The sequence below is a fragment of the Salvelinus sp. IW2-2015 genome, linkage group LG1 (assembly GCF_002910315.2).
Source record: "Salvelinus sp. IW2-2015 linkage group LG1, ASM291031v2, whole genome shotgun sequence".
NCBI lineage: Eukaryota > Metazoa > Chordata > Actinopteri > Salmoniformes > Salmonidae > Salvelinus > Salvelinus sp. IW2-2015.
This window is the reverse complement of record NC_036838.1, coordinates 49,281,629-49,304,329: the sequence shown is the minus strand read 5'-3', so window position 1 is coordinate 49,304,329 and position 22,701 is coordinate 49,281,629. Positions and strand designations below refer to the sequence as shown.

The 22,701-nt window shown below is 41.5% G+C and overlaps 1 protein-coding gene across 1 annotated transcript in view; it reads right to left on the bottom strand.

The window, feature by feature from the left end:
• Positions 1-11,877: 11,877 nt before the first annotated feature.
• The window catches only part of LOC111969296 (caM kinase-like vesicle-associated protein), an 88,000-nt gene continuing 77,176 nt past the window's right edge, over positions 11,878-22,701 (bottom strand). Inside the window, exons 6-11 of the mRNA XM_023995335.2 lie at positions 20,386-20,506; positions 19,609-19,684; positions 19,193-19,329; positions 18,936-19,014; positions 14,856-14,943; positions 11,878-14,627 (exon numbers count right to left, since the gene is read on the bottom strand). Of these exons, the coding sequence (XP_023851103.1) occupies positions 14,223-14,627; positions 14,856-14,943; positions 18,936-19,014; positions 19,193-19,329; positions 19,609-19,684; positions 20,386-20,506 (906 nt within the window). The 3' untranslated portion in view covers positions 11,878-14,222. The remainder of the gene's footprint in view (positions 14,628-14,855; positions 14,944-18,935; positions 19,015-19,192; positions 19,330-19,608; positions 19,685-20,385; positions 20,507-22,701) is intronic.

Sequence of the window (22,701 nt, the reverse complement as noted above, 5' to 3'; positions counted from 1 at the left end):
GTCTATTAAACAGATACCAAAAAGTAAAGCTTACATTCATCATCAAAATTCTTAGTTGATATTTCCGCCTATTGTATCTATCAATCTAACCAATATGTTTTGTCTTTTGTTCTACCTCGGGTAGGGGTATCTCTAAAAATGAAGCCCTTTTTTGAATATTGGTCACTGGCCTACTCCCAATGGTTCTATCCGTCCAGATGGTTTGTCCTTACTAACCCAAATGTAGGTTTTGCTGAGCCTAGAGCCTAGAGTTTTTCCTGGTCAGGCAGTATGAAGGTAGGAGAGTTTGTAAAATACCTTTTAAATTGTAAATAACRCTAACTGGGACCCTAAACCACATACAGTATTTCATGCAGTACATTGCAATTGCTATGAGAACAGTTGGTCTGCTCAAACCACCACCAGGCAGCCACCCCAGGTTAGGACACACGATGTCAGTGGATTATCAGATCTATCTAAGTAGCAGAGTGGGTGTGACTGTCTGGTAAGGACCAGTGACTGACTGAGAATCTTCTGAAGGTCATGTCAGAACAATCAACCAGTTTCATAGGATTCCAAACTGCTGCCTCTCACTGTTCCCAGTTCAGAATCAATCTCCCTGGTCTAACAAAGCCATTTGTGTTCGTCGGCTCTCTGTTGTGTGCTGTGGGAGAGACGGAGGAGATTGTTGATACCCACTGAAAGTCATGTCTGCTTCATAATGATCACAGTCCTTGATCAGACCGACTGATAAGGAAGAACTGTATTGTCTGAAGAATTCCTCTCATGGAAAGTCACTTGAATGATGTCAGTGTGTCATGGCATGTTAGAGATAGCATCCCACGACAGTTCTCTTTGAGATGTGTGGTGTCTTGCAGCTTTCTATCTAACGGTTCCAAATTACACAGAAGATGCTGCGCTAACCCCCCAAGGCACAAGAAATTGAGGACGACTGATTGCCATGAGTAAATGCAGCCTTCCATTGATATCTTGGTATTTTGCCCTAATCTGTCAGAGAGGTACAGTAGAGGTACTGTATTGGTGGGTACCATACAGTAGTTTTACTGGCGTCATCAGGGCCAACGTTACAACACCAATTCAGGCCCCCATTGAAGGGAAATGAGAGCTGGCCACTAGATGTTGGTGTCCTTGTATCCAGGGTTGGGATGTCTACCACCCACACTGTCTCCGAGCTTTTCTCCACTGTTCCCCGTCAGCTGCTGTCAGCCATCAGATAAGCTGGGTAACAGCGCTCCATCTATGGGGCAGGGTGGGGATGGACAATAGGGCCCAGTGATGTCCAGACAATGCCATGTTGCTCTGATGTCTCATTGTCTTCCCACCCATATGAGCTGTTTGCATGGAGTGGCCTCAAACAAGATGACAGGCACAACTTCCTAACACTGAGGCAGGTCATGTTCTTATTGTCCCTGGCCTGAGCTAGAGCCAAAGGGGCAGCACTGCAGGAATGAGGGGAGGCTCTCTTTGCAAACCTAACCCTAGACTGGAAATTCATTTACCTACAACGCCGTAACACCAACCCTAGCTCTAACCCTACACTGGTAATACATGTATTTACGGCCGTAAGTAATACTAACCTTAACCGTAAAGACGGTGCCGGAGAAGATGGCTGACGTTTTACTTGCCTCCTAACCGATTGTGATTTTATGTTTAATTTTTGGCATTGTTTGTAACTTGTTTTTTAAACTTATTTTGTACATAATGATGCTTGCTACCATATCTTATGACCGAAAAAGATATTCTGGGACATCAGAACAGCAATTACTCACCACGAACTGGCAGAAGCTATGATGTGAACGACATACGGCTTTCCCGGGAACAGGCCAAAATCCCCGTCATTCGTGTGAAGAGACGACGGAGAAAAAGAGGACGGAGGTTGGGAGACTTCTGAGATTTCGTAGGTGATCGAATAAACCCCCCTGCCTTCCGTTCTTCTAGCTAACATGCAATCATTGGAAAATAAAATTGACGACCTACGAGGAAGATTACGCTACCAACGGGACATCAAAAACTGTAATATCTTATGCTTCACAGAGTCGTGGCTGAACGACGACATTATCAACATACAGCTGGCTGGTTATATGCCGTATTGGCAGGATAAACAGCGGCGTCTGGTACAGACAGGAGGGGGGGGGGGGGACTATGCATATTTGTAAACAACAGCTGGTGCACGAAATCTAAGGAAGTCTCAAAGTTTTGCTCGCCTGAGGTAGAGTATCTCATGATAAGCTGTAGACCACACCATCTACCTAGAGAGTTTTCATCTGTATTTTTCATAGCTGTCTACATACCACCACAGACAGATGCTAGCACTAAGACCGCACTCAATGAGCTGTATTCCCCCATAAGCAAACAGGAAATCGCTCATCCAGAGGCGGCGCTCCTAGTGGCCGGGGACTTTAATGCAGGGAAACTTAAATTTGTTTTACCAGATTTCTATCAGCATGTTAACTGTGCAACCAGAGGGAAAAAAATTCTAGACCACCTTTACTCCACACACAGAGACACGTGGAAAGCTCTCCCTCACTGTTCAACCTCTCTTTTGTATCGTCTGAGATCCCCAAAGATTGGAAAGCTTCCGCGATCATCCCCCTCTTTAAAGAGGGAGACACTCTAGACCCAAACTGTTATAGACCTATATCCATCCTGCCCTGCCTTTCTAAAATCTTCGAAAGCCATGTTAACAAACAGATCACCGACCATTTCGAATCCCACGGTGTCCCTTCCTCGGGATGGTTGAGCTAACATAGGCTAATGCGATTAGCGTGAGGTTGTAAGTAACAGCAAAAAAWTCCCAGGAAATAGACATATCTGATATTGGCAGAAAGCTTACATTCTTGTTAATCTAACTGCACTGTCCAATTTACAGTAGCTTTTACAGTGAAATAATGCCATGCTATTGTTTGAGGAGAGTGCATAACTTTGAACATGAAAAGTTATTAATAAACATATTAGGGGCATTTGAGCAGTCTTAATACAACATTTTTAACAGAAATGAAATGGCTAATTGAATCAGTCTAAAACTTTGCACACACACTGCTGCCATCTAGTGGACACAACCTAAATTGCATATGGGCTGGAATAATACATTATGGCCTTTCGCTTGCATTTCAAAGATGATGGTACAAAAAAATACAAAAGAACGGTTGTTTTTTTCTTTATATTATCCTTTACCAGATCTATTCTGTTATATTCTCCTACATTCCTTTCACATTTCCACAAAGTTCAAAGTGTTTCTTTTCAAATGGTACCAATAATATGCATATCCTTGCTTCAGGGCCTGAGCTACAGGCAGTTAGATTTGGGTATGTCATGTTTGGAGAAAATTTAAAAAAAAGGGACGTACCCTTAAGCGGATAAGGACATAATGCCATCTATGGCAAACAAGAGGCCCCTTAGGATGGTCAAACTTAAACAAAGATTCTGTATGTGATCGTATATGGTGGCTGGGGATTGGCTGTGAAATAGTGGTATTTGTGCACCATGCTTGATTAGTTGCACCACCTCTGCAACCCCTTTACTTTCCATTAAAGCCCAGGGATCATCTTCAAATGTACTGTATATGTGTGTAGAGTCATAACCAATGCTTCACAGTCATAGTCTATGACCTACACTCTAAGTAAACTGAGGTCACCCTCACAGGTTCTGTCACTCTCCTCATCTCCTGGTGGGCCTGTCCCAGACCATAATCCACTACTAGACTATCCTCAGCATCAGTCAGGCTGAGATAARGATTAAGTTAGTCAATGGGTCTCATTGGCATGAAAGCTGCATCTGCCTGCACCAAACTGTTGTAGAAATGGAAACTGATTACCACACCATAGGGGGAGTGATGAGCTCTACAGCAGAGTCTCACAAATCAATCGCTGGTTGAAATCGCTGGTTTTCTGTCACTCCCAAAAGATAGAATTTGTAGATAATTGTCCCTCTTTCTGGGACTCACCCACAAACAGGACCAAACCTGGCCTGCTGAGGAGTGACGGACTCCATCCTAGCTGGAGGGATGCTCTCATCTTATCTACCAACATAGACAGGGCTCTAACTCCTCTAGCTCCACAATGAAATAGGGTGCAGGCCAGGCAGGTTCTGTTGGCTGTTAGCGGCTGTTAGCCAGCCTGCCAGCTTAGTGGAGTCTGCCACTAGCACAGTCAGTGTAGTCAGCTCAGCTATCCCCATTGAGACCGTGTCTGTGCCTCGACCTAGGTTGGGCAAAACTAAACATGGCGGTGTTCGCCTTAGCAATCTCACTTGGATAAAGACCTCCTCCATTCCTGCCATTATTGAAAGAGATCGTGATACCTCACATCTCAAAATAGGGCTACTTAATGTTAGATCCCTCACTTCAAAGGCAGTTATAGTCAATMAACTAATCACTGATCATAATCTTGATGTGATTGGCCTGACTGAAACATGGCTTAAGCCTGATGAATTTACTGTGTTAAATGAGGCCTCACCTCCTGGTTACACTAGTGACCATATCCCCCGTGCATCCCGCACAGGCGGAGGTGTTGCTAACATTTACGATAGAAAATTTCAATTTACAAAAAAAAAAAATACGTTTTCGTCTTTTGAGCTTCTAGTCATGAAATCTATGCAGTCTACTCAATCACTTTTTTATAGCTACTGTTTACAGGCCTCCTGGGCCATATATAGCGTTCCTCACTGAGTTCCCTGAATTCCTATCGGACCTTGTAGGCATAGCAGATACTATTCTAATTTTTGGTGATTTTAATATTCACATGGAAAAGTCCACAGACCCACTCCAAAAGGCTTTCGGAGCCATCATCGACTCAGTGGGTTTTGTCCAACATGTCTCTGGACCTACTCACTATCACAGTCATATTCTGGACCTAGTTTTGTCCCATGGAATAAATGTTGTAGATCTTAATGTTTTTCCTCATAATCCTGGACTATCGGACCACCATTTTATTATGTTTGCAATCGCAACAAATAATCTGCTCAGACCCCAAACAAGGAGCATCAAAAGTCGTGCTATAAATTCTCAGACAACACAAAGATTCCTTGATGCCATTCCAGACTCCTTCTGCCTACCCAAGGACGTCAGAAGAAAAAAATCAGTTAACCACCTAACTGAGGAACTCAATTTAACCTTGCGCAATAACCTAGATGCAGTTGCACCCCTAAAAACTAAAAACATTTGTCATAAGAAACTAGCTCCCTGGTATACAGAAAATACCCGAGCTCTGAAGCAAGCTTCCAGAAAATTGGAACGGAAATGGCGCCAGACCAAACCTGAAGTCTTCCGACTAGCTTGGAAAGACAGTACCGTGCAGTATCGAAGAGCCCTCACTGCTGCTCGATCATCCTATTTTTCCAACTTAATTGAGGAAAATAATAACAATCCGAAATGTCTTTTTGATACTGTTGCTAAGCTAACTAAAAAGCAGCATTCCCCAAGTGAGGATGGCTTTCACTTCATTAGTAATACATTCATGAACTTCTTTGAAGAAAAGATCATGATCATTAGAAAGCAAATTACGGACTCCTCTTTAAATCTGCATATTACTCCAAAGCGCAGCTGTCCTGAGTCTGCACAACTCTGTCAGGACCTAGGATCAAGAGAGACAKTTAAGTGTTTTAGTACTATATCTCTTGACACAATGATGAAAATAATCATGGCCTCTAAACCTTCAAGCTGCATACTGAACCCTATTCCAACTAAACTACTGAAAGAGCTGCTTCCTGTGCTTGGCCCTCCTATGTTGAACATAATAAACGGCTCTCTATCCACRGGATGTGTACCAAACTCACTAAAAGTGGCAGTAATAAAATCTCTCTTGAAAAAGCCAAACCTTGACCCAGAAAATATAAAAACCTTCGGGCTATATCGAATCTTCCATTCCTCTCAAAGATGTTAGAAAATGCTGTTGCGCAGCAACTCACTGCCTTCCTGAAGACAAACAATGTATACGAAATGCTTCAGTCTGGTTTTAGACCCCATCATAGCACTGAGACTGCACTTGTGAAGGTGGTAACATCATGGAGGAACATCATGGCCCGGTCCTAGATGACTTTGTAGAGTGGTGTGAGGAATCACACTTGGTCCTCAATACCAACAAGACCAAAGAGATGTGCATAGACTTCAGGAAGCATACAACACCTACCTCTGCAACATCTATCAGAGGTCAGAATATAGAGATTGTAGAGGAATATAAATATCTGGGTGTCTTTTTGGACAGTAAGCTTCAGTGGAGTAAATGTACAGACCAGATCTACAAAAAGAGCCAACAGAGACTGTACTTTCTAAAAAAGTTGGGWTCTTTTAATATAGACTGTACTATATTGACTCTGTTTTACAAATCCTTTATTGAGAGTATTTTAACTTTTGTATTGTTTGTTGGTTTGGCAATGCCACTGTCAGTCAGAGAAACATGCTGAGAAGGATTATTACCACAGCAAGCAAGGTACTTGGAGTCAAACAGACAGGCCRGGATYAGATTTTTAAGGTCAGGGCCCTCCGTAAGGCTCACAAAATCATTTTAGACCCAAGTCACCCCCTGTACCTGGACTTTGAATTACTCCCCTCTGGGCGCAGGTATAGGGCACCCCTCAGCAGGAAAAATAGAACGAGACAATCATTTGTGCCAGGTGTGATATCCCTCTTAAATAGCTCGGGCAAATGTTCCCATTGACCCCGTAAGGCCAGCAGGCTAGTCTTTTCTTCTTTTTAAATTTGAAATTGTATTTTATTTATTGGTGCGTGACTGTTATTGAAAGTTGTATTGTCAATCTTGTTTTGTATTTAACGCCACTTTAAATGTGTACATGACACTGCAACAAAATTTCCCCATGGGGACAATAAAGTAAGTAAGTAAGTAAGTAAGTAAATGACCTTTTATGGCGTCAGACCGAGGCTCTGCATCTGTCCTCGTGCTCCTAGACCTTAGTACTGCCTTTGATACCATCGATCACCACATTCTTTTGGAGAGATTGGAAACCCAAATTGGTCTACARGGACAAGTTCTGGCCTGGTTTAGATCTTATCTGTCGGAAAGATATCAGTTTGTCTCTGTGAATGGTTTGTCCTCTGACAAATCAACTGCACATTTCGGTGTTCCTCAAGGTTCCGTTTTAGGACCACTACTGTTTTCACTATATATTTTACCTCTTGGGGATGTCATTCGAAAACATAATGTTAACTTTCACTGCTATGCGGATGACACACAGCTGTACATTTCAATGAAACATGGTGAAGCCCCATAATTGCCCTCGCTAGAAGCCTGGGTTTCAGACATAAGGAAGTGGAGGGCTGCAAACGTTCTACTTTTAAACTCGGACAAAACAGAGATGCTTGTTCAAACAAAGAGATCTTCTGTTGAATCTGACAATTAATCTTGATGGTTGTACAGTCGTCTCAAATAAAACTGTGAAGGACCTCGGCGTTACTCTGGACCCTGATCTCTCTTTTGACGAACATATCAAGWCTGTTTCAAGGACAGCTTTTTTCCATCTACGTAACATTGCATAAATCAGAAACTTTCTGTCCAAAAATGATGCAGAAAAATTCATCCATGCTTTTGTTACTTCTAGGTTAGACTACTGTAATGCTCTACTTTCTGGCTACCCGGATAAAGCACTAAATAAACTTCAGTTAGTGCTAAATACGGCTGCTAGAATCCTGACTAGAACCAATAAATTTGATCATATTACTCCAGTGCTAGCCTCCCTACACTGGCTTCCTGTTAAGGCAAGGGCTGATTTCAAGGTTTTCCTGCTAACCTACAAAACATTACATGGGCTTGCTCCTACCTATCTTTCCGATTTGGTCATACATACCTACACGTACGCTACGGTCACAAGACGCAGGCCTCCTAATTGTCCCTAGAATTTCTAAGCAAACAGCTGGAGGCAGGGCTTTCTCCTATAGAGGTCCATTTTTATGGAATGGTCTGCCTACCCATGTGAGAGACGCAGACTCGGTCTCAACCTTTGAGTCTTTACTGAAGACTCATCTCTTCAGTGGGTCAGATGATTGAGTGTAGTCTGGCCCAGGAGTGTGAAGGTGAACAGAAAGGCTCTGGAGCAATGAACCGCCCTTGCTGTCTCTGCCTGGCCGGTTCCCCTCTCTCCACTGGGATTCTCTGCCTCTAACCCTATTACAGGGGCTGAGTCACTGGCTTACTGGTGCTCTTTCATGCCGTCCCTAGTAGGGGTGCGTCAATTGAGTGGGTTGAGTCACTGATGTGATCTTCCTGTCTGGGTTGGCGCCCCCCCTTGGGTTGTGCCGTGGCGGAGATCTTTGTGGGCTATACTCGGCCTTGTCGGTAAGTTGGTGGTTGAAGATATCCCTCTAGTGGTGTGGGGGCTGTGCTTTGGCAAAGTGGGTGGGGTTATATCCTTCCTGTTTGGCCCTGTCCGGGGGTATGATCGGATGGGGCCACAGTGTCTCCTGACCCCTCTTGTCTCAGCCTCCAGTATTTATGCTGCAGTAGTTTATGTGTCCGGGGACTAGGGTCAGTTTGTTATATCTGGAGTACTTCTCCTGTCTTATCCGGTGTCCTGTGTGAATTTAAGTATTCTCTTTCTCTCTTTGTTTCTCTCTCTCGGAGGACCTGAGCCCTAGGACCATGCCTCAGGACTACCTGGCATGATGACTCCTTGCTGTCCCCAGTCCACCTGGCCGTGCTGCTGCTCCAGTTTCAACTGTTCTGCCTGCGGCTATGGAACCCTGACCTGTTCACCGGACGTGCTACCTGTCCCAGACCTGCTGTTTTCAACTCTCTGGAGACAGCAGGAGTGGTAGAGATACTCTTAATGATCGGCTATGAAAAGCCAACTGACATTTAGTCCTGAGGTGCTGACTTGCTGCACCCTCGACAACTACTGTGATTATTATTATTTGACCATGCTGGTKATTTATGAACATTTGAACATCTTGGCCAAGTTCTGTTATAATCTCCACCCGGCACAGCCAGAAGAGGACTGMCCACCCATCATAGCCTGGTTCCTCTGTAGGTTACTTCCTAGGTTTTGGCCTTTCTAGGGAGTTTTTCCTAGCCACCGTGCTTCTACACCTGCATTGCTTGCTGTTTGGGGTTTTAGGCTGGGTTTCTGTACAGCACTTTGAGATATCAGCTGATGTAAGAAGGGCTATATAAATAAATTTGATTTGATCTACAAAATTCATATTTACACATTTAGCCGATGCTCTTATCCAGAGCGATTTACAGGAGCAATTAGGATTAAGTGCCTTGCTCAAAGGTACTGTACATCAACAGATTTTTCACCTAGTCTGCTTGGCGTATCGAACCAGCAATCTTTCAGTTACTGGCCCAACACTCTTAACCGCTGGGCTACCTGCCACCATTGAATTTAAAGCCATCAAATGGTATTTTAGCTGCCGCATTGGATTTTGGACGCCATATTAGATTCAAGGCAAAATCCTGGGTGGCCCCAAAGATAATCTGTGGTGCCTCGGTGACTAAACTGCAAGAGTAGGGGCTAAAGATACAAAATCCTTTTAGGGAACCTCCGACCCAAAATGTTTATTTTGATGTCTGAGCCCACTTGTTTTCCTTAGAGCCGATTACAATAGCCACAACATCAAAATAAAAGTGTAACTGTATGTATTTATATCAGCCAGGACCATACAGCACTGAATGAGAGCAAGTTGTGTATTAATCAGCTACCAAAAACTAAAGCTTACATGAATAGTTGATATTAGCGCCTTTTGTATCTTTGTTTACAGGTCTATATTTCCAAGATGCATTAAGATATGCTAATCCTGTTTAATTGTGTATGCAGGGCAGAAAACTGACTACTTGTATTCCAAATTTGAGCAATTTCAGAGCTTGCAATATTGGGTTACATGAGGTTATGTGGCCCATCCTCCCTTAAGCAGGCATTATTCTGCAATTTTTGAATTTAGCGTGTCACAATATCTATCAATTTAACCACTTTGGAATAAAATATTTTTACACAGCCATCCATTTCATAAATGGGAGACAGAAATGTGAAAAAACATGGTTGCGTTTTGTTCTACCTCTGGTAAGGGTATCTAAAAAATGTGGAGAACTTGCCACTAGCCTATAGGTAAAGAAGAGAAAATAGAAGGAAAGCAATGCTGCTCCCTGCTGGACAGTTATAGCATAAACCATGTCATTACTGTACTATGATTTTTTGTTTCCACAAGCAATTGAGTATAATATGTCATACACATTAGTTATTCAATTAATTAATTTGACCATCACACAAGTCAATGGCAAATGCTGTTAGTTATACAATGATCTTTTTCTCTTGTTCTCCTATCCCTCCCAAAACACATACGTACTTCGCTTTGGAAGAATAATTCCTTTCTCCACCTACAAACTGCATTGTAGTATTTCACCCAGTAGATGGCAGGACACACACGTGGTCATGTCAAATATAAGAATGGTATGTTGTATGTTACCATAAATCATGATCAACCTTAATATGGCAATTAATCTATTTCAATGTATAATAACATTGAACAGAAATGTCCATTATTATCAGCAATTTCATTTAAATCAAGTTACACTTGACTGACACCTCATTGGTTCCAGCAATGAAACAGTGTGTCATTTTAAGACACTGTCCAGGGCTGAGGACAACAATGAATGAGCACTATCTTTGTATTCTGTGTTTACTTTTCACCTGCCAGTAAATCAATGAGACAAACTGCACATATTTATCATTGTCATAATCTTTGTGCATTCAGTCACTCTGATGATGATGGATGATGTCACTTCAGTGTCACAGGAAACAGAAGCATCCATAGTAAACGGTAAAGCTGAGTAGTTTATTAAGAGAGGCAGGCTGAATGACATTACATATGACCTGAAATTGGCAGCTCTATTTAAAGGTAGTTATGTGCAGCGTTTATCGTGAATGCAGTCACTGCTGACACAGGACCATTGGCTTTAAATTTCAATCATGCTGTAACACTGAACTTCCGCGATACGGATTGAATAGAGCCCTAAATTTTGGGTTCTGATGGGGTACAACAGTTGAACGAAGCTCATGAGGCATTTATAAGTTATATTCTTCAAGAATCAATGGGTATATATAATTAATTTCTAAGTACAAAAATGTATGTAGCAATTAAGGAATAGCTGTGATCACTGGTCTTTAATTTCATTAGCCGCCAGTCTTTAGGAGGTTCAGGAAACTGACAGTCTCATTCCTCCCAACACAACTTAATGTAGTCATTACATGTCACAGTGAGAGAGCTAGAGAGCATCTCTCAGGCCTAACAATAGTATGGATGGCTGAATACAGATGAAAAGAAGGCCTAAAACATGGGAAGCCTCACTAGAGGAAGGATATCCCATTCCCATCTCAGCCCAGAGAGGCGTCTTTACCCATTACCATTCAGAAACCAATCTGAATCAATTCCAAGTATCCTGGCCAGTAGGCTCTCTAGTCTACAGTGCCTACTGGCTAAACACATATCAAATATGACAGAGAGGGCATAATATGAGGTGCCTGCTTATGAGTCACTGGTGAATCTGTCCATCTTTTCAAGTGAAGCTTGATCATGTAATTTCATGTACAAGCTGCTTTTATGAGTCAGCTTTAACTTACAACACCGAGGGCTCGATTCAATTTTTAGCGCTGAAGATCAGCACTATAGCGCGTTTGAAATGTATAGCAATGTTCGCGCATTGGCGGAGACCGCATTCACGGTAAACAAAGGATATGTCGTGTCGAACAGAAATTACCTTTACATTTCAGTTGCGCTATATCGCTGATCTTCCGCGATACGGATTGAATCGAGCCCTGAGTCTTTGCCCTGGATTGGATAGTTGCTTGCCGTTCTAGATAAGACATGTTCTGGCCATGTATAGCACATCGTAGAAAAGTAAATGGCTGAGGGGCACACGTGAGATAGCCACAGATATTCCATGGGTAAACTTTTATTACCATCAAAGTCATGAACTCAGTCAACGAGTACATTACAGAGCTTACACATGAGAAACAGTCAGAACCTACAGGTGACCACTGGTCCTGATGAACATTACATCAAAAACAACAGGGACATCAGAAAGTGCATGTAGAAATGAACAGATGTGGAATACTACATACAGTGGCACTGAAACAAAGCATTGCTTTAGATTGTGTAGCACTATTTATTTGTGGTCTTAAGAAGATGAACGACACAAAATGGTACATTCATACAACTTATTTCAGATATTCCTGTTAAGCTTTTCGTGGAAATCTAAATGTTTTAACAAAATAAAGACATTGTGTAATGCTATATCTCAATAATGTTTCTGAATATGCATATCAATCAATCAATACCTTTTCGTAGATAGAGATGTGAATAGACAATAGACTGGGGAGCAATAACTTATCTCTGATCCAAAAGAAAAGGAGCAAATTTGATTTGACTTCCTGCATTCTATTGAAAATAATTGCTCCAAATTGTCTTAAATACATATTCCATAAAATGTAGTACCTTGAAAAGTAACCTGCAGAGGGACCCATAAAACACATGAATATACTGTATAAGTGTGCATTATAGCTACTGTGTACTGTTAATAAAACCACTGTCTAGCTGTGACAAGGAAGGACGAAGGCTGTATGGAGTATGGCACTGTAAATACAGTACAGAAAGAGGGGACCAAGTCAAGCATGACTAATATGATCTAGGCTCGGCCTTGTTTGACACTGGCCATGTGTTATTGACTGGCCATCTGGATAGGGTATCGACGGTTCTTACGGACTACAGGCTTTTAACTTACAGGTACGTACATGTACTCTATGGAGGACTGTACTCTATATAGGACACCAAGAGAATAATCACAGTTTCGGCAGCAAGTTGAATATTYCAAAATGTATGGTGATTACAGATAACTCTTGCAGTACCTTATTATCGACCATACTGAAGGGAGCCAGGCTATAAACCAACAACTATTCTGTTTCATATTATTGTTATGAATAACTTGAGAATAAGTAAACATATAAATAAATAGATAAATAAATACATATGTTTGTAAATATTAAAGACGTTTTAACACAATTGCTCTTAGTTTTTCTGTTTCCTGTAAGCAACAAAAAAACGTGTCAACAAAGCTGGTGGGGGGCAGAAAGGCTTTTTACAGTGGTGCTTTTACACAGAAAAATGTATGTAATAGTTTTCCTTGTCGACTAAATTATAAATGATATTTCTTTATAAATACATCCATGTATTAAGGATGTATAAGAATAAATAAGTCAGGTGAAGTGGTGAATCAGAAACAGAATGTAAAACACATTTTAAAGAAATAGAAAAAGTAAATRTAGTCACATAAGATGGATATGTTAGGACAGAGGCCAATTGTGAAATTCTAAAAGATGAGCTACAAAATACCTTCATGTTTCCAGTTTAAAGGTCAGTAGTAGGATTAGTATGTTTTTTTTTTTAACGAAGTGCTTACAAATGTAAAATTTACAGCGAAAGTTAAGAATACATGCTGTTTTTGTTACTTCTACAAAGGTTTCTATATACAGAATCTTTACACTGACAGCCATGTGGTTCTTCCTAAGCAGAAGGGTGGTATGGCGTGGATGCTGACTTTAACTAACACTGGGCCTACTGCATCCCCCAGTAAACCTACTAACTGCAGCACAAACATAACTACTGATCATTGTATACAAAAAATAACAAAGAGAGCAATGGTCACCCCCCCAAAAAATATTTTATTGTTTAGAGGGGGGTGTGAAGGAGGAGTTTTACAGATCATTATGTAAAATCAACACTACAAGAGCATAGCCAAGCTGTTCATTACCTTATTGACTGCCATGATAATGGAGTGGAATAATATGAGAGTAGGACGGGGGGAAAAAGTTCCCAAACATGTCTCATTAAGAGGAAATCAAAGCAGGTTTGGCATAATTACATTACACTTTCATTACAAAAGGCAAAAGTTCAGAGGAAAATATGCAGCTGTTAGCTATAAAGTAAACCTCCCCCCCACCCCCCAAAAACAACATAATATGGCAAAATCTGGGCTGCATTAGACATAAAAAGCCCCTGTAAGGCCAGAGGGCTGTTTTAAAAAGACAGAATACATATAAAAATGTAGCCAGATAAATTCAACACTCAGGAAAGATAGCATACAGGCTCTGTGAGATGTTACTAACGCTGCAAGTGAGAGATAAGCAGAGTCAGTGTCACCATGCTAGCAGCTAATGTACAGTGTGCAGGAAGGAGGATCTCTGGGAGTGAAGGTGGCATAGGAAGGAAAGAAGGTGGCTGTCTAACCCTGCTCATCCCCAGCTTCAGCTGCCGGTTGGAGGGGAGTTGGGGCCTCTCCGTTACACCGCAACAAAAGATCAACCTCCTCCGGGGCGGGGGCCTCCACTGGGGCCTCCGCTGAGCTGGACTCCTCCTCAGGTGGAGCTGTGACTTCTGCTGCAGCCTGGGGAGTGACATCACATGCCATGGCCTCCATTTCAGCAGGGGGCTCTGTGACAGCAGCAGGCTCCCCCTCAGGAGCTGCAGCAGCGAGGGCTGTAGAGGGGTCACTGGGAGCCTGGGGGTCTGCTGGAGCTGGTTCTCCTGCTGCAGGGCTGGTTGCTACTGCTGGGCTGGTAGTCCCCGAGTCAGTACCCTTATCTGGCGCTCTCAGTCGCTTCATCATGGTAGTGACCCGCACTGCTTTCTGTGGGAGGCAGTTGCAGTACACACTCAACTCAAGGGGCCTAGTTACTATATATTTTATATATTTTACAGAATATGTTTCTAATTCAAAAGCCTTGTACTTTCACCAATCATTTATCCCATTTCAAATTCTCAAGGTTCATAAAACTTATATAAAAAATGTGTGATGGATAGTTTCCTTCAATCTCTCCTTCAGTGATGACAAAATAGAACAGATAAAGAGGCTTACCTTCCACTTAGCTTTGGCAAAGTTCTTCTCTATCTGTGCACAGACATTATCCTTAATATTCTTATTTGAGGCTGCATTTCCAGAAATCCTGAGAAGATAAAGGGGGAAAAGGTAACTTCACTATAGGTTTCCACCCAACCTTTTTATGTGGGTAAAGTACGTCGGATAAAAAATATCACGACAAGCCTGATGGAAACAGCAAATTTGTTTCCAAATGTCGACAAAACAAAATATGCTAGACAAGGTGGGATCTTTATGTGTTGATAAAATTAATTATGTGCAAAATGGCAGTAAAACCCATTATATCGAAGTAAACTTGGAGTCACGGGATGAAATGTTGTGTGGCCCTCCCACTACGACTCGGGAAAGCATGCAGATGAAATAAATGATGAGGAACTTCACAGGGTGGTGAACGTGCACCGTGATGAGCTTGATGCTCCTTTCCAATAAGGGTCTTATTCTGGTGACATCATGATCAATGCTTGGCTGCTGTAATCTCACTCTTATCCATTAAAATCTCATCTTGTAAGTAGCATAGTACATTTTCTACTTAAAAATTGCACTGTTGGTTAGAGCCTGTAAGTAAGCATTTCACTGTATTCGGTGCACATGACAAATAAACTTTGATTTGATTTGATACCCACACTGTATCTGCGAYCTGTTGGCTAGAGCAATTGTGCCAAGACCAGTAACCAGAGTGGGCACATAAGCTTTATAACAACTTTCATTGTGACAAAACCATTATTAGAATTTTTTATTCCATTTTATTCCGTATATAGGAATGTAACTGCAAAAGTAATTGTTATGTGCACTATGTCATCATGCAAAGCCTTTTATCTGCAACAAGTCAATTTGACGGAAACACATATCTGCTGGGAGAAAAAAAATGATGCGGATTATTGAATATTCGCATGCAAATCTGAGTGAAACCAAGCCAGTGACAGCTCAGCAGATGGAGATGAGTATTACTAATGAAACAGCATCTATAACAACTATGAATCATCATGGCTCCAACCAACATAATGACATTGTCAAATTTGACTCCTGGTCATTTAAGAACACATTGTACCCTTATCATGAACACATCATACTCTAAATTCATCTGGTTGATTTTCACTGTGGTCATCCAGTATATCTCCAGAGTACTGTGGTCATCGGTATATCTCCATAGTACTGTGGTCATCCGGTATATCTCCATAGTACTGTGGTCATCGTATAGGTCTCCATTAGTATGTGGTCATCAGTATATTCCCATAGTATGTTGGGCATCCGTATATCTCCATAGTACTGTGGTCATCTGGTATATTCTCCATAGTACTGTGGTCATCCGGTAATATCTCCATAGTACTGTGGTCATGTATATCTCCATAGTACTGTGGTCATCGGGTATATCTCCATAGTACTTGTGGTCATCGGTATATCTCCATAGTACTGTGGTCATCGGTATATCTCCATAGTACTGTGGTCACTGGTATAATCCCATAGTATTGTGTCACTGGTATATATCTCATATGACTGTGGTCATGCGAGTATATCTCCATAGTACTGTGGTCATCGTATCTCCATAGTATGTGGACTCCGTATATCTCCATAGTACTGTGGTCATGGTATATTCTCCATAGTACTGTGGTCATCGGTATATCTCCATAGTACTGTGGTCATCGGTATATTCTATAGTATATGGTCATCTGGTATTCTCCATAGTACTGTGGTCATCTGGTATATCTCCATAGTACTGTGGTCATCTGGTATATCTCCATAGTACTGTGGTCATCTGGTATATCTCCATAGTACTGTGGTCATCGGTATATCTCCATAGTACTGTGGTCAGCTGGTATATCTCCATAGTACTGTGGTCATCTGGTATATCTCCATAGTACTGTGGTCATCTGGTATATCTCCATAGTACTGTGGTCATCTGGTATATCTCCATAGTACTGTGGTCCTCCGGTATATCTCATAGTACTGTGGTCATCTCAGTATATCTCATAGTACTGTGGTCCCCGGTATATCTCCATAGTACTGTGTCATCGGTATATCTCCATAGTACTGTGGTCATCTGGTATATCTCCATAGTACTGTGGCATCGCGTTATCTCCATAGTACTGTGGTCACGGTATATCCCATAGTATGTGTCCTCGGTATTCTCAATAGTACTGTGGTCATCTGGTATATTCCATAGTACTGTGGTCCTCCGTATCTCCATAGTACTGTGGTCGCTGGTATATCTCCATAGTACTGTGGTCTCGGTATACTTCCATAGTACTGTGGTCATCTGGTATATCTCCATAGTACTGTGGTCAGCTGGTATATCTCCATAGTACTGTGGCATCTGGTATATCACCATAGTACTGTGGTCATCTGGTATATCTCCATAGTATGTGGTCAGCTGGTATATCTCATAGTACTGTGGGCATCTGTATATCTCCATAGTACTGTGGTCATCCGGTATATCTCCATAGTACTGTGGTCATCTGGTTATCTCCATAGTACTGTGGTCAGCTGGTATATCTCCATAGTACTGTGGTCATCGGTATATCTCCATAGTACTGTGGTCATCGGTATATCTCCATAGTACTGTGGTCAGCTGTATATCTCCATAGTACTGTGGTCCTGCGGTATATCTCCATAGTACTGTGGTCAGCTGGTATATCTCCATAGTACTGTGGTCTCCGGTATATCTCCATAGTACTGTGGTCATCTGGTATATCTCCATAGTACTGTGGTCAGCTGGTATATCTCCATAGTACTGTGGCATCGTGTATATCTCCATAGTACTGTGGTCATCTGTTATATCTCCATAGTACTGTGGTCAGCTGGTATATCTCATAGTACTGTGGGCATCTGGTATATCTCCATAGTACTGTGGTCATCGGTATATCTCCATAGTATCTGGGTCATGGTAATTCCATAGTACTGTGGTCAGCTGGTATACTCTCATAGTACTGTGGGCATCTGGTATATCTCCATAGTACTGTGGTATCCGTATATCTCCATAGTACTGTGGTCATCTGGTATATCTCCATTAGTACTGTGGTCTGGGTATATCTCCATAGTACTGTGGTCATCTGGTATATCTCCATAGTACTGTGGTCATCGGTATATCTCATAGTACTGTGGTCATCTGGTATTTCCAGTCTGTGGTCATCGGTATTCTCTAGTACTGTGTATCTGTATTTCATAGTATGTGGTCATGGTTATCTCCATAGTACTGTGGTCATCTGGTATATCTCCATAGTACTGTGGTCATCTGGTATATCTCCATAGTACTGTGGTCATCCGGTTATCTCCATAGTACTGTGGTCATCTGGTATTTCATAGTATGTGGTCATGGTATATTCCATATACTGTGGTCATGTATATCTCCATAGTACTGTGGTCATCTGGTATATCTCTCATAGTATTGTGGTCATCGGTATATCTCCATAGTACTTGGTGGTCATCCGGTATATTCTCCATAGTACTGTGGTCACTGGTATATCTCCATAGTACTGTGGTCACGCTGGTATATCTCCATAGTGGTGGTCGCTGGTATATCTCATGTACTGTGGTCATCTGGTATATCATGTACGTGCTCATCGGTATATTCATAGTACTAGTGGTCATCTAGTATATCTCCTAGTCTTGTTTATTTATATTTTTACTGTGGTCACTGGTATATCTCCATAGTACTGTGGTCTCTGTATATTCCATAGTACTGTGTCATCCGGTAATATCATTTAGTACGTGTGGTCATCCGTATTCTCCATAGTACTGGTGGTCCTCCGGTATATTCATAGTACTGTGGTCATCAGTATATCTCCATAGTACTGTGGTCATCGTCCGGTGAATATCCATAGTATCTGTGGTCTCCGGTATTATCTCCATAGTACTTGTGGTCATCGGTTATATTCTTGTAGTACTGTGGTCATCCGGTATATATCCATAGTACTGTGGTCCTCCGGTATATCTCCATAGTACTGTGGTCATCCGGTATATATCCATAGTACTGTGGTCCTCCGGTATATCTCAATAGTACTGTGGTCTTCTGTTATATCTCTAATAGTAGGCTACTGTGTTAATAATGTGTATTTTCCATACCACTCATGGTTGATGGCCTCCTGAGCAGTCAGTCTCTGATCCTGGTCTACCTCCATCATACGGGTTACCAGGCCTTTTGCTGAAACAAAATAAAAGCATAATCTCAACAAACAGCAGTTACTACTCCTGATGGAATCAGAGAAAAAGGAAAAAAAWTTACATGAAAAAGTAAACAGATGATATCCTCCCTTTTGAATTGCTGTTTACCCAGTAAACTGTCATTCACCCAGTCTCCTGTCACTTCATCTTAAATGTACCTGACTCTGAGATGTCGTCCCAGTATGGAGAGTCAAACTCATAGTCCCCAGCCAAGATCTTCCTGAACAGGTTCTTGTCGTGGTTTTCATAGTCGTCATCATCAGTTTCATCATAGAAAGGAGGGTTGCCTGAAAGCCTGAGGGCCACAAGACAAAAGGAGCTCTTTATCAGCTTGTATTGTTATACCATGTGCATAAATGTCATGTAAAGATATGATTTATTGCAATGGGTAATACCCTATAAATAAGATTCCCTGACTAGTTTTGTGCATAGCATGTGGATTACAGTGATGGTCTCTTTCAGTAAAGTATTCCTGTTGCTCTTCTGTATTATTTCTAATCCCCAGTCCTCTGAGCAGACTCACAGCCAACCCCTCTTGTATATGGGACCCTATGCCGATAATTAAACCACTCACAGGATGTACATGATGACACCCAGGGCCCAGCAGTCCACTGGCATGCCGTATCTCTGTCTCCCAACCACCTCTGGTGCTGCAGGGACACAAACACAGATAAGGATTATTATTGATGTTTCTCTCACAAATGTTTTTCTGCACTCCCATAAACTACTCCCCTAAACCAAATCTCAAAGATACACTGCTCCTTCCCCAGTCCTTACCCAGGTACTAATCCCTTCCCCGCTCCTTCCTCAGTCCTTAACCAGGTTCTAATCCCTCCCCCTCACCTCCCGCAGTCCTTAACCAGGTACTAATCCCTCCCCCTCTCCTCCCCCAGTCCTTACCCAGGTACCAATCTCTCCCCAGCTCCTTCCCCAAGTACTAATCCCTCCCCCAATCCTTCCCCAGTCCTTCCCAGGTACAATCCCTCCCCAAATCCTTCCCCAAGTACTAAATCGCTCCCCCAATCCTTCCCCAGTTCCTTCCCCAAGTACTAACCCCTCCCCACTCCTTCCCCAGTCTTCCCCAAGTACTAATCCCTTTCCCCAATCCTTCCCCAGTCCTTCCCAAGTACTAATCCCTCCCCAATCTAACCTCCCCCACCCCAGTCTTCCCAAGTACTAACCCTCCCCCAATCCTTCCCCAGTCCTTCCCCAAGTACTAATCCCTTCCCCAATCCTTCCCCAGTCCTTCCCCAAGTACTAATCCCTTCCCCAATCCTTCCCCAGTCCTTCCCCAAGTACTAATCCCTTCCCCAGTCCTTCCCCAAGTACTAATCCCTCCCCCAATCCTTACCCAGGTACTCTGGGGTTCCACAAGGGTCTTTGATGAGCCCGGTCTCCAGCTTGGCCAGGTGGAAGTCACTGATTACTATTTTGGAGTGCTTCAGGCGGTTAAAGTACACCAAGTTCTCCAGCTGAGAAAAGGAACAGGACGACAGCTAAAGTTTGCCAAAGTTTTGCTAAAGTAATCTCATTCAAACATATAGACTTAGAGCAGACTTCATCGCTGTTTAAGGTAGATATTGAAGCGGTCAAACACTTCAGTGTCACACAAGTGCCTAAAAATGAGTCCAATTTTTTTTGTTCAAACAAAGCAAGACCACTGAGTCAATCTTATCAAGTATATTTGCATAATAAATGTGCCTTTCAAAATGTATTTTTTTTAAATGGCTCACCCATCTACACACAATTCCCCATAATGACAAAGTGAAAACATATTTTTAGAAATGTTTACATAAGTATTTGCAACACTGAGACAAGAATGTTAGAATCACCTTTGACAGTGATTACAGCTGTTAGTCTTTCTGGGTAAGTCTCTAAGAGCTTTGAACACCTGGATTGTACAATATTTGCCCATTAATCTTTTCAAAATTCTTCCAGCTCTGTAAAATTGGTTATTGCTAGACAACCATTGTTAAGTCTTGCCATAGATTTTCAAGCAGATTTAAGTCAAAACTGTAAGTCAGCCACTCAGGAACATTCCCAGTCTTCTTGGTAAGCAACTCCAGTGTAGATTTGGCCTTCTTATTTAGATTATTGTCCTGCTGAAAGCTGAATTCATCTCCCAGTGTCTGTTGAAAAGCAGACTGAACCAAGTTTTCCTCTTGGATTTTGCATGTGCATAGCTCCAATCCATTTATTTTTTATCGCAAAAAACTCCCCAGTCCTTAACGATTACAGGCATACCCATTACATGATGCAGCCACCGTTTGAAAATATGGAGTGGTACACAGTAATATGTTGTAATGGATTTGCCCCAAACATAACACTTTTTATTCAGGACAAAAGTGAATTTGCTTTGCCACATTTTGTGCAGTATTACTTTAGTGCCTTGTTGCAAACAAAACAATGTTTTTATTCTGTACAGGCTTCCTTCTTCTCACTGTTTCAATAAGGTAAGTATTGTGTAGTAACTACAATGTTGTTGATCTATCCTCAGTTTTCTCTTATCACAGCCATTAAACTCTGTAACTGTTTTAAAGTCACCATTAGCCTCATGATGAAATCCAAGACCAGTTTCCTTCCTCTCCGGCAACTGAGTTAGGAAGGACGCCTGTATCTTTGTAGTGACTGGGTGTATTGATACACCATCTAAAGTGTAAGTAATAACTTCACCATGCTCAAAGGAATATTCAATGTCTTTTTTTTACCCATCTACCAATAGGTGCCCTTTGTGAGGCATTGAAAAACCTCCATGGTCTTTGTGGTTGAATATGTGTTTGAAATGCACTGCTCGACTGAGGGAGCTTACAGATAATTGTATATGTGAAGTACAGAGATGAGGTAGTAATTAAAAAATCATGTTCAATAATATTATTGCCATAGATTGAGTCCATGCAACTTTTTATGTGACTTGTTAAGCACATTTTTACTCCTGAACTTACTTAGGATTGCCCTAACAAAGGGGTTGAATACTTATTGACTCAATTCATTTCAGCATTTGATTTTTAATTTGTTTGTAAAACTTTCTTAAAACATAATTCCACTTTGACATTATGGGGTATTGTGTGTAGGCCAAAGGGAAATAAAAGTTAGTTGAATCCATTTTAAATTCAGGCTGTAAGACAACAAAAGGTGGAAAATGTCAAGGGGTATGCATACTTTCTGAAGGCACTGTATATAGTATAGCTTCAAAAGTATTGGGACAGTGCATTTCCTTATTGTTGTTTTGGCTCTGTACTCCAGCACTTTGTATTTGAAATTATACAATGATTGTGAGGTTAAAGTGCAGACTGTCAGCTTTAAATTGAGGGTATTTTCATCTTTATTGGGAGAATCGTTTAGAAATTACAGCACCAAAAGTATTGGGACAAATTCATTTATGTGTATTAAAGTAGTAAAAAGTAAAGTATTTGATCCCATATTCATAGCACACAGTGACTACATTAAGCTAATTTGCAAATTTGTTGGATGCAATTGCTGTTTGTTTTGGTTGTTTCAGATCATTTTGTGCCCAGTAGAAATTAATGGTAAATAATGTATTATGTCATTTTGGAGTAACTTTTATTGTAAATAAGAATATAATATGTTTCTAAACACTTCTACATGAATGTGGATGCTACAATGATTACAGATAATCCTGAATGAATCATGATTAATGATGAGTGAG